At 39.4% G+C, this 15,924-nt stretch overlaps 2 protein-coding genes and 1 long non-coding RNA gene across 3 annotated transcripts in view; 1 reads left to right on the top strand and 2 right to left on the bottom strand.

The window, feature by feature from the left end:
* Positions 1-15,924, top strand: part of LOC136032021 (uncharacterized) — a 107,382-nt gene that overhangs the window by 2,396 nt on the left and 89,062 nt on the right. The gene's annotated exons all lie outside the window — the stretch shown is intronic.
* On the bottom strand, positions 1,171-2,499 carry LOC136035291 (craniofacial development protein 2-like). Its single transcript, XM_065717018.1, has one exon. It carries the CDS (start codon positions 2,497-2,499, stop codon positions 1,171-1,173), a length of 1,329 nt encoding a protein of 442 aa, XP_065573090.1.
* On the bottom strand, positions 4,078-14,067 carry LOC136032017 (uncharacterized). The gene is made up of 2 exons (XR_010618626.1): positions 13,872-14,067; positions 4,078-4,615 (listed from the first exon to the last, which is right to left on the bottom strand). It is a non-coding gene; the product is annotated as an uncharacterized LOC136032017 (long non-coding RNA).

The following is a 15,924-nucleotide window of genomic DNA, read 5'->3' as shown; positions in this document are numbered from 1 at the left end:
AGGGTTTCCGAAGGGAGGCAAAGACTGTCTGCGCTTTCTGTATTCTCTGTTGGATATCAGCGTCGGAAGATCCGTCAGTACAAAGCTGGGAGCCTAGGTATGTGAAACGGTTGACTTTTTCCAGCTGAACTTGGTTGATAGTTAGTGGGAATGGTCCTGTGTCGTGGTTAATAGCCATGAATTTCGTTTTTCTCTGTGCTGACTTTCAAGCCGATCAGATCTGCCCAGGCCACAACGCTGTCAAGCATGTTTGGGCTTCTACAGGGTCTGACAGGAGGCCAACATCATTCGCATAATCGAGGTCAGTCAGCGAGAGATTCTGTCCAACCTGCGCTCCTGGATAAGACGATAGAGCATTTTCAACACCCAATCGATGCAATAATTGAATAGAGTCGGAGAGAGGACACATCCTTGTTTTACTCCGAACTCAACCAGGAATTCTTCAGTTTCTTCGCCATAGATTCTAACTCGGCTCACTGAAGCGTCATAGTATGCCTTCATCAGTTCAACAAACTTCAGTGGCATTCCGTCATTCTCCAGGATCTTCCAAAGTTTCTGGCGAGTGACAGAGTCGAAGGCAGCAATGAAGTCCAGGAACATCAAGATCAGGGGTAGGTCGTATCTTTCAAACTGCTGGATAATGAGGCGAAAGGCGAAGATATTATCAGTACACCCTCTACCTGGTCGAAAGCTGGCTTGATTTCCTCGAGTTCTTTCCTCCCTTGCCCCTTTAAAGCGGTTCAAGAGTATGATCCCGAATATTTTGACGGCAATGTCTATGAGACTTATTCCGCGGTAATTTTTGCATTCGGTTTTGTCTCCTTTCTTATAGAAAGGGAGGATGACTGATGTGTTCCAGTCTTTTGGAAAAGTGTTGGTCCTCCACACTTCGTCGAGAATGCCATGGAGCTGTTCAGCAGTGACCTCAGGGCATTGTTTGTATAGTTCCTGGGGGAGGTCGTCTTCACCTGGGACTTTGTGGTTTTTTAGGGTTTTGATCGCTTTTAGTATTTCGGCTCTGGTCGGTGTATCCAGCTCGATATCATAAGGCTCTTTTGAGACGGAAGGTGGGAAGGCATCATGAGTAGATGAAGGGGATGGGTTCAGGAGGAGCTGAAAGTGATCCTTCCATCTTGCTGAACGTTCCTTCTGACAACTAATGATTTTTCCTCATCTGTTTTTGATTATTTCTGAGACAGCAGCTTTCTTACCAACGGATTCCTTCAGGATCTGGTAAAACTTGCGGGTGTCAATTAAGCGTGCTGCTTTCTCTAATGACTCGGCAGCATCTTCCCACATTTGGCGGCGGTCCAGCCGAACAGAGCGTTTTACCTGTCTGCGCAACTCCTTTGTTTCTTCTTTAAGGCCTCCCATCTTTTGTCTTCGTTCACCGACTATTGACAGGGTTCTAGCGGTTATCCAGTGTTGTCGTTTGATTTTTGCTCGGCCTAGGATCTCATCGGCAGTCTCTGTCATCACGGTCTTAAAGGTCTCCCATCTCTTATCGGGAGTTAGGTTTTCATCAGAGCTGAGGGCGTCAAACCGGTTAGTTAGTTCCAAATTGAGGGCCTGCCGCACTTCTTTGTCTTGAAGTTTACCGATATCGAAGCCGACCTCTGACTTGTTTTTTCTTCGAATTGCAAGACGTAGCAAAATTTTTGCTGCTACGAGCCTGTGGTCAGATCCAGACTGTGAGCCTGTGTCCTCGCCATTGTAAGAGCGAGAGTCCTGCACGGAGCTTTTCCAGCGCTGGCGTACGAGAATGAAGTCAATTTGGGCCTTAGTGACACCGTCATTTGAATGCCAAGTTAAGAGGTGGCTAGGTTTGTGTTGAAATATGGTATTGGTGATAACAATGTGGTTCATCAAGGCATAGTTTACCAACCTCTGCCCATTCTCGCATCTGTGACCCTGTCCAAATTTTCCCAGGATTTGTCTTGTGGTCTGGTCAGATGGACCAACTCTTGCGTTGAAGTCTCCAGCAACAATCAAGTAATCACGTGCGGCTATAGAAGAAGACAACTGCTGCAGTTCACCGTATAAATCATCCATGGTCGTTTCAGTAGCGTCACGGGTGGGGGCATAGGTAGAAATTATGGACACATTTGCAGGGTTTCCTTTTAGTCTGATTCTAACAAGTCTACAGGAGACTGGTTCCCATTCTAGGAGAGCGTTTCTGGTTCTTTGGTTCATGATGAAACCAACTCCATGGAGTCCTGAATTATCTTCTATTCCGGAATAGAAAAAGTGGAACTGAAGTAGTGTTTCTAGAGCCGTTATAACTATAGAGCCAGAACCGGAGATTCTGGTCTCGGATATGCAGAGTATGTCTATGTTGTACTTCTCCGTCTCATGGACAAGAAAAGCTTGTGTGGCTTCTTGTTTAGTGGATCTTACATTCCAGCATCCAACATTTATCCTGGATTTTGCCTGTTTAATGACTGTGGTAGGTTTTCCTAGATTTATGGCGTTGAAAAGATTTTTCGACTTCGCCGCCATATTAAAAGTCGCGTCGCCTGCCGGGAACGCCGTAGTATGGTTGGCTAGTTTATTTCTCGACACCCGTGCCAATACGGGGGCCGCGTCGCTTGCCGGGGACGCCGTAGTTGTTACAACTTTTCTTCTAGGTCTCAGATCCATCAATGTTTCTTGGGAATAGAGTTGACCGCAAGGTCCCCAGTCTTGCGTTCAGCCAGATGTACACCTATGTGGTGAATTACACTCCGTTGAATGAAAAGTTAGTTAGCTACCGGCGTGAAAAGTGAATAGAAGGGTGAATTTTATGTTGTATCGTAGAGTTAATAAAATTTGCATTTCTCTATACGGATTACGACATAAGTGGTGTCAGAAGTGGGATTGTGAACCAAATATAGTGAGACTTTAGAATTTTTCCGATTTTTGGCTAATTGAATTTTTGCATAAATCAAGCCAACTTTGCACCTGCTTGAGTCTGAAGGAACAGGATAAGGCCAAAGTGCGCACAACACCGTGGACACGAGCAGATCAACTCCTACCTACGGACAAGACCGTGGAGATGGACGAAGAGTGTCTAATGGCAATGTTTTGTGCTTCGATCAAAGTGAGCATGGAAACAATTCAGGCGTAACTAGAGCGAGAATGGGGGACAAGCCAATGGCAGATGCAACAGTAGCTGGAATCTTTGACTTCGCAGTTTACTCATTTTGTTCCAGCGGTACAGATAAATCAGTCTGTCATTCAGAATGCACCAGTTAAAGCTGAGAATACTACGATCCAGATTGTTCTTATAGCCGATAGTTCGGACTATGACTTCTTAAAAGTAGCTATTCTGAGAAGATTTCGAGTGACTTCTGAAACCTATCGCCAATTATTTGTATGAAACAGAAGGAAGCAGACTAGTCATTTACCGACTGCGCTAAGAAACTAGAGCAGCTGCTGACCCAATGGTTTGACGTCACCGAGTACAGATCGATCGCGACCGCAGATGGGCTGAGAACATAGAAAACTGGTAGTGGAGCAATACATCACTTTCATCAAGTACTTCCGGTTGAGAGAACTCAAGGACTCAACCCTCGTTGCTGTATGCAAGGTGTCTGACTAAACGTCTTTCTAGCCCACAAAGATGACCGAAGCGAAGGATTAAAAGGAAGCTCATATTAGTCTTCAAGGAAACCAATGGCTCCGAAGCATGCACAACAAGCAAAACCTGTGAACAAGCCCGTGAATACCGAATCCGAAACGGCCGGATCCAGCAGTCGAGACGAACAGCACAAGCAAACTAACAGAAGGGCACGAGGTTGCTATTACTTTGGAAAGTTTTGTCACAAAGCTGTTGACTGTAAGGAACTGAGGAGCCGAGAAAACATGTTGGCTTACAGACTAGGGTCCACAGTAAAACTATTCTTATTTTAAAATTCCTGAGATGCAAGTAATCAATCAATCTGGATCCAACTCTGAATGCTAACCTCTATAAATCTATTTCTTAAAAGTAATAATTAAATCAAAACAATTCATAAGAATATAATCAAGTTTATTTTTGAAGAAAAAAGTCTTGATTTGAATAAACAAAGCTATTGTTCTTGATTTGAAAGAATAAAGTTATAAGTTATCGTAATGTCTATTGTAAAGAAAACAAAAGTTACAAAACCTTACAAAAGTGACTGTAAAGAAAAAAGAAATATGGAAATACACTGAGCTGGTTCTCCTTTTCGTGAATTCAGCATGATCTGTACAGTAACTGGTGATGGTGGAGGGGAAGTCTGAGTTTGGTGAATTTCTTGGCAAGTCGTGGAAGGCTACCCGAAAGGAAACTGTTTCACCCGAAAGAGAAAAATGGGAAATTAGATGCTAGAGGAATATTAAGAGGAACAATGCCTTTTTTGAAATATCATTTAAATATTGAAAATAATCCTCCCCCCCCCCATTCTGTGTTTGAAAAATATATTAAAGGTTAAAAAAATCATAATAAGCTGCCTTTAGATTATACCAAGTAATTGTGTTTAACTTAGTAATCTATAACTCAATTTAAAAGATATAACCCAAAAAGGCGGCGACTTAAGGAGAGGATTTAACAGGTTGAACAAATATGTAAAAGAGTTTTTTTCCTGTTTCCTTCCGGAAGCTGCACTGGAATGACCTGGAACAAAAATTTTATCATTTGCACTTGTATTCATAATTTCAAAACCACAACAACTAACTCTATGAAAATTGATTCCTACCCCCCCCCCCCAAAAAAAAAAACCAAGGACAAGGGTTGTAATTTTCCCCCGAAGGACAAGTAAGGTTTTTATTGACATCAAAAGTCCTGGTGCCTTTTTTAAGAGTCAATAGTGATTGCAGGGCCAATGATCCAAATGATCCAAATACCCCCAACCCTTAGTGGGACAGAGAAGAGAACCCAGAGAAATGTACCGTATTTATTAAATAAAAAAACAAGTGTTTTTAACTGAAAGTAAGGAGCTTACTCCTTACTTTGATACACTCCGTATATGAAAAAGGCTGTTTCCGCCTCAACGCTCCGCTCTTTACGCTAAAGTTGGCTCTTTCTCTCAATACTAAATTTTAAAACAGTAAAAAACTTGATGTAAAAACTTTGGTGTAACTATTGGTATCAAAATTCCGTTTTTAGAGTTTCAGTTACTATTATGCCAGGTCACTCCTTACTATAGTTCGTTACCATGAACTGTTTGATAAGCACCAACTTTTGTGGAAAATATAGGGAAAGAATCAACGATGTTGTTTTAATATTATATTGACCTTAGATGGCTTTCTTCTTCAAAAAACTTTTAATAAGTATTCTTTTGAATTGAAATTCTCTTAGGTGTAGCTTGGGAGGTGTTTCAAACAGGCCGAACTGGCTGTTTAAGTCGATTTCTGTATTACTAGCATCGTTTCTAATAAGTATTCTTCTTAATTTAAATACTTTAAGGTGTTTTCTGTAAGGTTTGGCTTGTGAGGTGTTTAAAAAGGCCAAATTGGCTATTTAGGTCTACATCTGTATTAATAGTACCTGTATTCAGCACCTGGTGCCTTATTACTTTTTAATCCTTTTAGTATTGTCGCTAATTCTTCCTCACAAAACAAATCTTCCTTCACATCCAAGGTATCACAAATTTTTTCATTTTCATCTATATCTTTTCCTGCAACTGTATATCGGTTTAGTACATTCTCAAAATGTTCTGCCCATCTTTCTTTAATTTTTTCCTTATCACTAATTGTGGCCCCATTCACTAATTGTTTCTGAGTCTCTAGTATCTCCGTCAGTTGGCTCAACAGGGGCATATACTACTATAACTGATACCCTTAACTTTTTAGTCATAAAATGAGCAATTAGTATTCTATTATTAATGCCTTCCCAGCCTAAATAAGACTTAGCAACTTCCTTATTCATCATGATCCCTACTCCCTTTTTATGTACCCCATCCATCCTGCCTGAGTAAAAAAAAAATCTATGTCGCCTAATTTCATACTTCCTACCCCTGGGATATGAGTTTCTGAAACTTCTATTAAATCTAGTTCTAACCGTCTGAATTTGTCAGTCAAAATATCGATGTGATAGTCATTTTTTAACGTCTTAACATTCCAAGTTTCAATTTTCATGTTGTTTAAATCTTTGAAATTATCTTGGCCTCAGGAAAAGCAATGATCCCGGATACCAGTGCAGGACTGGGACCAAGGTATCTTCTCAAGTCTACATCGAAGCGCTTAAGCCGGCTTAGAACCGGACAGCAAGAAGTCCTTGGGACCTCCAGTAAGATGGAGGCTTTGTGCTATACTGGACCCATCTTGGTCATAACATGGTTTTCAGCACTTGCCGATGCTCTTCTATCAACAAGAGTCGAAATCCTGTACAGACAGTCCCAAGCCTATTACCTCCGACTCATTATATATTCATGCCTCCGAATATTATGCTACAACGGAGAGGCAACCCATAGTAGATAAATTAGCTAGGAAGAGGTATTTAAGCCCAAAAACCCCCATCAAAACAAACCAAGCCAAGAAAAATATCCAATAATCAGAATCCCTTGCGAGTGCTGTGTTGTTTACTAGGATATAATTTCCTCAAGTGGCGCCACTCCTCAAGTGGGAAAAGTTGACCGCAAGTTTTCCAGTCTTGCAGGTACCCCAAAAGGGTCGAAGCAGCCCTTTACAGAGGCAGTTGTCCATGAGTCTGGATCCTACGCCCTGCCGTAGTTGTCCACCTATAGAGGATTCTCCCACGATGGTCTTCTACATTACCATGTAATCTAACCCATTGCTGGGAGAAGGTTTGTAACTCAAGGGACGTGCGGACATGCCAGTGGAACCTGTTGAGTGTACATTTGAGGGGCTTTCTTCCTCCTGCACCTGTATTTATGAAGCCAGAAGAAGGTGCCCCAGTTTTCTATTATGGACCCCCAGGGACAAGGTCCATCTCGGTTGTGTCTCCTATAGAGGTACTCTACATATCTGTAGGGCATTCCCCCTACAGATTGGGAATGGCCTTATATAAAATATTTTATATGTTTATATAAAACATAAAATAATTTCTGATAATTTTATGTTTTAATGTTACTTCTCAATTTCATCTAAAGGAACTTTTTATTTTATTTTATTTCTGATCGTTTTTTTTTCAGATCATGCCCAGATTCAACAAAGATGAAGGGAGATGTGAAATTAATTCCTATCCCAACCCCTCTTTCAAATAGTCATCCTATAGTCATATATAAATATATATATATATATATATATATATATATATATATATATATATATATATATATATATATATATATATCTATCTATATATATATCTATCTATATATATCTATCTATATATATAAAAATAAGTTGTCTGTCTGTCTGTGGATCTGTGGATTAGGTGACGTCATGTTTCGGCTGACGTCATGAAATTAGTTGCCGTCATTTTTGCTTTGAAGGTGACGTCATTCAAGTTATATAAGACATATGTTCGCGTAGAAATCTATTAATGTTTAAGTTTACAAAGACTGACGAAGATGCTCAAAGAGTCTATGCCAAAAAACTTGCTGCTGATAGAGAAAGTCAGAAAAGAAAGCGTGCCGAGGAACTACCAGAGCAACGCAGAAGCAGACTTGCTGCTAAAAGAGAAAGTGAAAAAAGAAGGCGTGCCGAGGAATCAAAAGACCAGCAGGGAAACAGGCTTGAGGCTGATAGAGAAAGAAAGAACAGAAAGCATGCCGAGGAACTACCAGAGCAACGCAGAAGCAGACTTGCTGCTAAAAGAGAATGTGAAAAAAGAAGGCGTGCCGAGGAATTACAAGAACAGCAAGAAATCAGGCTTGCTGCTGATAGAGAAAGTAAGAAAAGAAAGCGTGCCGAGGAATCACAAGAACAGCAAGAAATCAGGCTTGCTGCTTATAGAGAAAGTAAGAAAAGAAACCGTGCCGAGGAATTACAAGAACAGCAGGAAATCAGGCTTGCTGCTGATAGAGAAAGTAAGAAAAGAAAGCGTGCCGAGGAATCAGAGCAATCTGAAAGTTATCGCCTGGCATTCAGGTACAACCCAGTCGATGATTATAGCTTGAGTAGATGTGTTCAAATCGGGACAATGTCTAAAATTTGTCCCTATTGCAAGGCCTTGAAATTCAATGGTGAAACAATGGGAATGTGTTGCGCCTCAGGAAAAGTTAAACTTCCTCTATTGGCTGCACCACCAGAGCCATTGAAGACTTTCCTTACTGGAACTACGTCAGAATCTAAGCGTTTTTTGTCAAAAATCAGACAATACAACTCATGTTTCCAAATGACGTCGTTTGGAGCCCAAATCGAAAATCCAGATCAATTTATGTCTACTTTCAAAGTAAAAGGGCAAATTTATCATAAAGCAGGGTCCCTTCTACCATTCTCAGGCGAGAATCATAAATTTTTACAATTGTACTTCATCAGTGATAGAAATTCTGAATTGAATGCACGTTGCGAAATTTCTCCCAACGTTGAAAGGACAATCGTTTCCCAATTGCAACATCTTTTCCACGAAAATAATAATTTAGTGCGTCTGTTCAAAACAGCCATCGATTTGATGCCTACTGATACTCATTATTTCCGCTGACAAAACGCCTCCTGGCCAACATGTGCGTAGATACAATGCTCCGACTATCGACGAAGTGGCAATCGTTATGGTCGGTGATCAGTTTTTACCTCGAGATATTATCCTAAATAAGCAAAACGCTCAGTTGTTAAGAATTGCTGAAACTCATCGATGCTACGATGCCCTACAATATCCTATCATTTTTTGGGATGGAGCCGACGGCTATCACTTTAATATTAAATTGATGAATCCAGCCACTAACAAAGAAATGAATAAGAAATGCAGTGCAATGCATTATTATTCCTATAGACTAATGATTCGGCAGGATGAAGAAAATTATATTTTAAAATGCCGTGAATTGTTTCACCAATTTGTCGTGGATATGTATGCTAAAATTGAATCAGAACATTTGCTATATATCCGCCCGAATCAGACCAAGCTCCGCTCTGAACAATACATTCATTTGCGAGATGCAGTTATAAATGACGGTAATACCACAAACGTTGGAAGATTAACAATTTTACCTTCGTCATATGCTGGCAGTCCCCGTCATATGCATGAATATGCTCAAGATGCTATTGCGTATGTTCGTCTCTATGGTCGTCCAGATTTATTTATTACATTTACATGTAATCAATCTTGGGACGAGATACTGCAGCTTTTACTTCAAGGACAATCGGCGGTTCATAGGCATGACATTACGGAACGTGTCTTCCGGCAAAAGTTGAAATCACTGATAAACTACCTTGTAAAACATGAAGTGTTTGGGTCAGTGCGATGCTGGATGTACTCAGTGGAATGGCAAAAACGAGGTTTGCCACACGCACATATACTAATCTGGCTACATAAAAAAATTACTTCAAACGAAATTGATGATGTGATTTCCGCTGAAATACCTGATAAAAATGTCGATAAGGGGTTACATGATATTATTGTAAAAAATATGATACATGGACCTTGCGGTGCACTGAACGAAAATTCACCATGCATGGCCAAAGGAAGGTGCACAAAGCAATATCCTCGACTTTTAGTACCCAAAACAATTACTGGCAATGATGGTTACCCACAATATAGAAGAAGATCTACTGAAGATGGCGGTAATACAGCAACAATAAAGAAGCGTAACGGTACCACCATCGAAGTAGATAACCAGTGGGTTGTACCATATTCCCCATTATTATCAAAAACATTTAATGCACACATAAACGTTGAATACTGTAACTCCGTAAAGGCAATCAAATACATATGTAAATTCGTCAACAAAGGCAGCGACATGGCAGTTTTTGGCTTGCAGTCCGAAATCAAAGATTTCGATGAAATCGTAGAATATCAGGCTGGAAGATACATAAGCAATAATGAAGCTGTTTGGCGAATTCTTTCATTTCCGATACATGAACGTAGTCCAGCTGTTGTTCACTTAGCGGTACATTTACAGAATGGTCAACGTGTTTATTTCACGGAAACCAACGTGCAACAAAGAGTCCTGAATCCACCGGATACAACATTAACAGCTTTTTTTTCACTTTGCAAAAATGATTCTTTTGCAAAAAAACTGCTGTATACTGAAGTGCCTTCGTATTACACGTGGAATACTAAAAATAAAGTATTTGAACGTCGAAAACAGGGTAAGTCAGTCGACGGCCAACCTACCATCTTCAAAGATACCACGATAGGAAGACTCTACACCGTTCACCCCAATCAACATGAATGCTTCTTTCTACGCCTGCTTTTGGTGAATGTACCCGGTCCGACATCCTTTGAGTATTTGAGGACTGTAAATGGTACTATACATGAAACTTACCGTAGTGCATGCCAAGCTCTGAATTTATTGGAGAATGACCAACACTGGGATAACTGCATCAATGACGCGTGCGAAACGTCAACCCCAAGTCAAATTCGTGCATTGTTTGGCATCATTTTAACAACTTTCTCTCCATCAGCTCCTACAGAGTTATGGGAAAAATATAAGTCAAAAATTTCCGAAGATATACTTCATCGAAAACAGTTAGAGACGTCAGACATGACTTTTGATTTTACATCAGAAATTTATAACTACTCTTCAGTTGTTATAGAAGATTTGTGCGTAAGTATGGCAAACAAACCTCTTCAGGATTTGGGAATGCCTTCACCTAACCGTATCGCTGCTGTTTCGACATGTGTAGAATTGGATCGTGAACAAAGTTACAGTACGAGTGATCTATTGTCGTATGTACAAAATAACATTTCCAAGTTAACGTCGGAACAAAAAGACATTTATGATACGATAATGCATTGTGTCGATAACAACGTTGGAGAAATTTTCTTTTTGGATGCGCCAGGAGGTACTGGTAAAACGTTTGTGATAAAACTGATTCTGGCATCAATTCGATCTAAAAATGATATAGCGTTGGCAATTGCGTCGTCCGGAATAGCCGCAACATTGCTGCCTGGTGGAAGAACTGCTCATTCCGCTTTGAAATTGCCTCTGAACTTGCATTCTACAGAAACTCCCACGTGCAATATTTCCAAATCATCTGGGATGGGTAAAGTATTGCAGCAATGCAAACTTATTATTTGGGATGAGTGCACAATGGCACACAAAAAATCGCTCGAGGCTCTGGATCAATGCTTGAAAGATTTGCGAGGGAAGTCGAAACCCTTTGGCAGCACCTTAATATTGCTTGCGGGAGATTTCAGGCAAACATTACCTATAATACCTAGATCAACTCCTGCAGACGAAATGAATGCTTGCCTGAAAAATTCTACTTTATGGGCACACGTAAAAACATTAAAATTAACTACAAATATGCGTGTCCGATTGCAAAACGATGACTCTGGTCAAACATTTTCAGATCAATTGCTGGCAATGGGAAACGGAAAGCTCCCAGTAGACTCAATTTCAGGACGTATACAACTACCTGCTGATTTCTGTAATTTAGTGACGTCCAAAAATGAATTGATTGAAAAAGTACTTCCGAATATTCTAAAAAATTATAAAAATAATAAACGGCTAAGTGAAAGAGCGATTCTCGCACCCAAAAATATAGACGTCCACGAAATCAACAATATTGTTTTGACCAAGATTCAAGACCAGGCAGTACTTTACAAGTCAGTCGACACAGTTTTGGAACCAAATGAAGCGGTTAATTATCCATCTGAATTTTTAAATTCCATAGATCTTTCAGGGTTTCCACCACACGTGCCACAACTAAAAATAGGCGTACCAATAATACTTTTAAGAAATATAAGCCCACCAAAGCTTTGCAATGGCACTCGACTTGCCGTAAAAAAAACAATGGAAAACCTAATAGAGGCCACAATCCTGACAGGGTCTTTTGAGGGTGAGGCTGTTCTTATTCCTCGCATTCCCATGATTCCAACAGATCTGCCTTTTCAATTTAAAAGATTGCAATTCCCAATTCGATTAGCATTTGCAATCACCATTAACAAAGCTCAAGGTCAATCATTAGACAAATGTGGTATTGATCTTAATACTGATTGTTTTTCCCATGGACAATTGTACGTTGCATGTTCGAGGGTCGGTAAACCTGACAATCTATTTATATGCAGCGAGAATTGGACAGCGAAGAATGTTGTATATTCGCAAGTTTTACGCAGTTAATTTGTATTTCGGAACCAAATGAAGCGGTTAATTATCCATCTGAATTTTTAAATTCCAAAGATCCTTCAGGGTTTCCACCACACCTGCTACAACTAAAAATAGGCGTACCAATAATACTTTTAAGAAATATCAACCCACCAAAGCTTTGCAATGGCACGCGACTTGCCGTAAAAAAAAAACAATGGAAAACCTAATAGATGCCACAATCTTGACAGGGCCTTATGAGGGTGAGGCTGTTCTTATTCCTCGCATTCCCATGATTCCAACGGATCTGCTTTTTCAATTTAAAAGATTGCAATTCCCAATTCGATTAGCATTTGCAACCACCATCAACAAAGCTCAAGGGCATTCACTAGAAAAATGCGGTATAGATCTTAATACAGATTGCTTTACCAATGTAAAATTGTATGTTGCATCTTTGAGGGTCGGTAAACCTGACAATCTATTTATACGCACAGACAATGGGACAGCGAAGACTGTTGTATATTCACAAGTTTTACGTAGTTAATTTGTATTGTATCTATCTATCTATATATCTATATAAAAACGAGTTGTGTGTATGCATGTTTGTTTGTTTGTAAAAAGAGCGTTTGCATATGACGTCATTATTAGTACATACGGCTTTGTATATGGACAGACAATGGGAAAGCCAAGAATGTTGTATATTCGCAATTTTTACGTAGTTTGAAACACATATATAAATCTATCTATATTCACAGGTGGGACACAGGGACACAACTACAATGGCGCGTAACTAATATGGCGCGTAACGACTTACGCGCGCGGGGGGGCTTGGGGGGGTGCGAAGTGCCCTACCACCCAACAGCTAGTATATATATATATATATATATATACAAATCCCAATCTGGCAGCATAATTATTCAATACCTTGTTCTAACAGAACTGATCATTGAAACATAATCGACCACGTTTCCTACCTAACGTGATAGTTTACTATTGGGGTACAGTTTTGCTTTTAAAACGAAATTATGTGCTTTTCCTTTTTGAGCATTATAACAACATCAAGCAAAAGGAAAGCAAAATCGCTACCAAAACAAATTAGAATTAACCCCACTCTCATGCTTACGTCTCTTTTTTAATTTACTTTATAAAACAAACAAGGAAAACAATAGGGGATTTCTAAGACAGTGAGATTGGCTCAAACCTCAACTGAATATTTTAGTCAAGGGCCATCCTCAGAAAAGACATATAGGCAAAATAAGAATTAGAATGAAATGCAATCTTTTAAACTAAAATTAAAAATTATGACAGTTCCAGAATCATTACTTCAGCGAAGTTCTACCAAGACCTGACTGAACTTATGTTGAACTTTAGGTTCTGATAGAACTTCATTGAAGTAATGATTCTGGGAGTGTTTTATTTTTAATTTTAGTTTCATAGGTTCCATTTCACTTTATGTCTTTTTTTAGTTATATATATTTACAAGGGTCAAAATATTCATTTGAGGTTTGAGCAATTTTCACTGTCTTCAAAATTCTTTATTGCTTAAATCTTGCTTTTTTTTGTGGAATGGTAGTACGTTTCTTCCTCGTTATTTAGTTTATTTTAGTTTCTTTAGACAACTAACTGCAATCACTTTCTGTTTCTGCAGAAAATATGCCTCTAATTGAGATAGAATAGCTCATTTCCAAAACTTCAGTTAGTACTCATATATACACTTTAGGCAGAAAACTTGAATTCGGCCGCTTATGAAAAACATCAAAAGGAAAGACCCAAGCTTACCTCATTGTTTTTAAGTGGCTTGATGAAAATTTCTTTACCACTTATTATTTGTCTTGACGTAAGAGATCTCCGAAATCGAGGACCATGTTCTCGGCTCACTTCAAACTGTTCGAGAGACACATCCAAATGTTTATCTTTCGCTTGAAAGTTACTCAAGATAATCGCGTATAAGCACAAAGTGCATCACGCAAGCACAAAGTAAGGGATAGAACTAAGAAAACTTGATTCAATCTTTATTGCACAAGAATTAATTTATTGATCGAAACTAGTCTATCAGAATTGTAAAACAAGAGCCAAGAGCTCATATGACACTTGTGACGAGGAGGTCAGAAGAGAAAAGAGCTTCTTCCCACCAAGTTTCATTACGATCTCTCCACTTTAAACGTTTTGCAAGATTTCTGGTTTCCCCCTGAAACTCCCCCCAATGTCACTGGATCCGGACGGAATTTAAAATAAGAGCTCTGAGACACAAGTTCATTCTAAATATCAAATTTTATTTAGATCCGATAGCCCGTTCGTAACTTGAAAATGCCTCATTTTTTCTAATTTTTCCGAATTAACTGTCCTTCCACTCCTCCCTCCCCCCAGATGGTCAAATCGGGGAAGCGACTATTTCTTATTTATTCTCGTCGGGTCCCTGATACGCCGCCCAACTTTCAGCGATAACAATATAGATCACGTATCTAGTTTCGGAACTTCTTCATGTAAAAATTAGGGTGGTCCGTCATTCAAACCTGAGAACCTTCGCACCCTAAGCGAGAATCACACCCTTAGACCACAAGCCATACTTAAGAAGAATAATCATTTGCTTTATAGACAAAGTTCTTCTCAACTATGTTGTTCGCTGGCTCCCCCCCCCCTCAGATGGTCAAATTAGGGAAGAGACTATTTCTAATTTAATCTAGTCTGGTTCCTGATTTCGTAAATATGATTTTCCCAAAAGATCCGATCACCCATTCGCAAGATACAGTGATTTTCAAGTTTTCCCAAAATCCTGGTTTCACCGTCCAATTCCCTTCAATGTCACCTGATCTGGTCGAGATTTAAATAGAGAGTTCTAAAGCACAAGATCCTTCTGGATATCAAATTCCATTAAGATCTAATCACCCGTTCGTAAGTTACAAATGCCTAATTTTTCCTAAAATTTTCCAAATTACCCCCCCCCCCCCAACTCCACCAAAGAGAGTGGATCCGGCCCGGTTATGTCACCTATCTTAAACTTGTGCTTATTCTTTCCACCAAGTTTCGTCTTGATCTCTCCGCTTTAAGCATTTTCCAAGATTTGCGGTCCCCCCCCCCTAATGACTCTAGATCAAGTTGGGATATAAAATAAGAGATCTGAGTTTTGAGATCCTTCTAAATATGAAATTTAGTTAAGATACGATCACTCTTTAGTAAGTCAAAAATACCTCCTTTTTTCTAATTTTTTAGAATTCTCCCCCCCCAAATCCTCCAAAGAGAGCAGATCCGTTCCGGTTATGCCAATCCCATATCTAGGACTTGTGCTTATTTTCCCCACCAAGTTTCATCCCCATCTCTCCACTCTAAGCGTTTTCCAAGATTTTAGGTCCCCTTATTCCACTGCTTTGGAGAAGCCGCAAGAAGTCACTGCCAAAATTAAAGCTTTAAATGAAAGATCAGCACTTTTTCGGCTAACTTCTGGGGCAGTTTTAAGGGTAATTTAACAACAGTTTTATGGGTATTGCCCAGACAAAAATAAGGTTAAAGGAAAAATTAAGATACGAAGACAAAACTGACAAAATCAGAGAAACAAACCTTATTTTGATTATATTTTGGTTACCTTTTTGTGAATAGTAATCAACAGCGTGGCCGTTGCCCCCAGACCCATCGAAGAATTTTCTTGAGTGATTGAGTGATTTTCTTTGCACGTAGTTTAGCTTCTAATCGTTAAAACCTCTGTACGAATTTATGAAATCTTATGCGAATATTATGTTGTTAAGCTTTGTGTTCGATTGCTCTTTTCCACGTAGATTAAAGATAATATTAACCAAGCTCTTACAATCGCTATAAAAAAGAATTAAAATGAATTTTA

This window comes from Artemia franciscana, chromosome 1, assembly GCF_032884065.1.
Source record: "Artemia franciscana chromosome 1, ASM3288406v1, whole genome shotgun sequence".
NCBI classification, from domain to species: Eukaryota; Metazoa; Arthropoda; class Branchiopoda; order Anostraca; family Artemiidae; genus Artemia; species Artemia franciscana.
Note: the sequence above shows the minus strand (reverse complement) of the source record. Positions and strands in the feature narration are given on the sequence as shown.

What these genes read in the sequence shown, in the direction of transcription:
- LOC136035291 (XM_065717018.1), bottom strand. Translation starts at nt 2,499, where the DNA reads ATGGCGGCGAAGTCGAAAAATCTTTTCAACGCCATAAATCTAGGAAAA.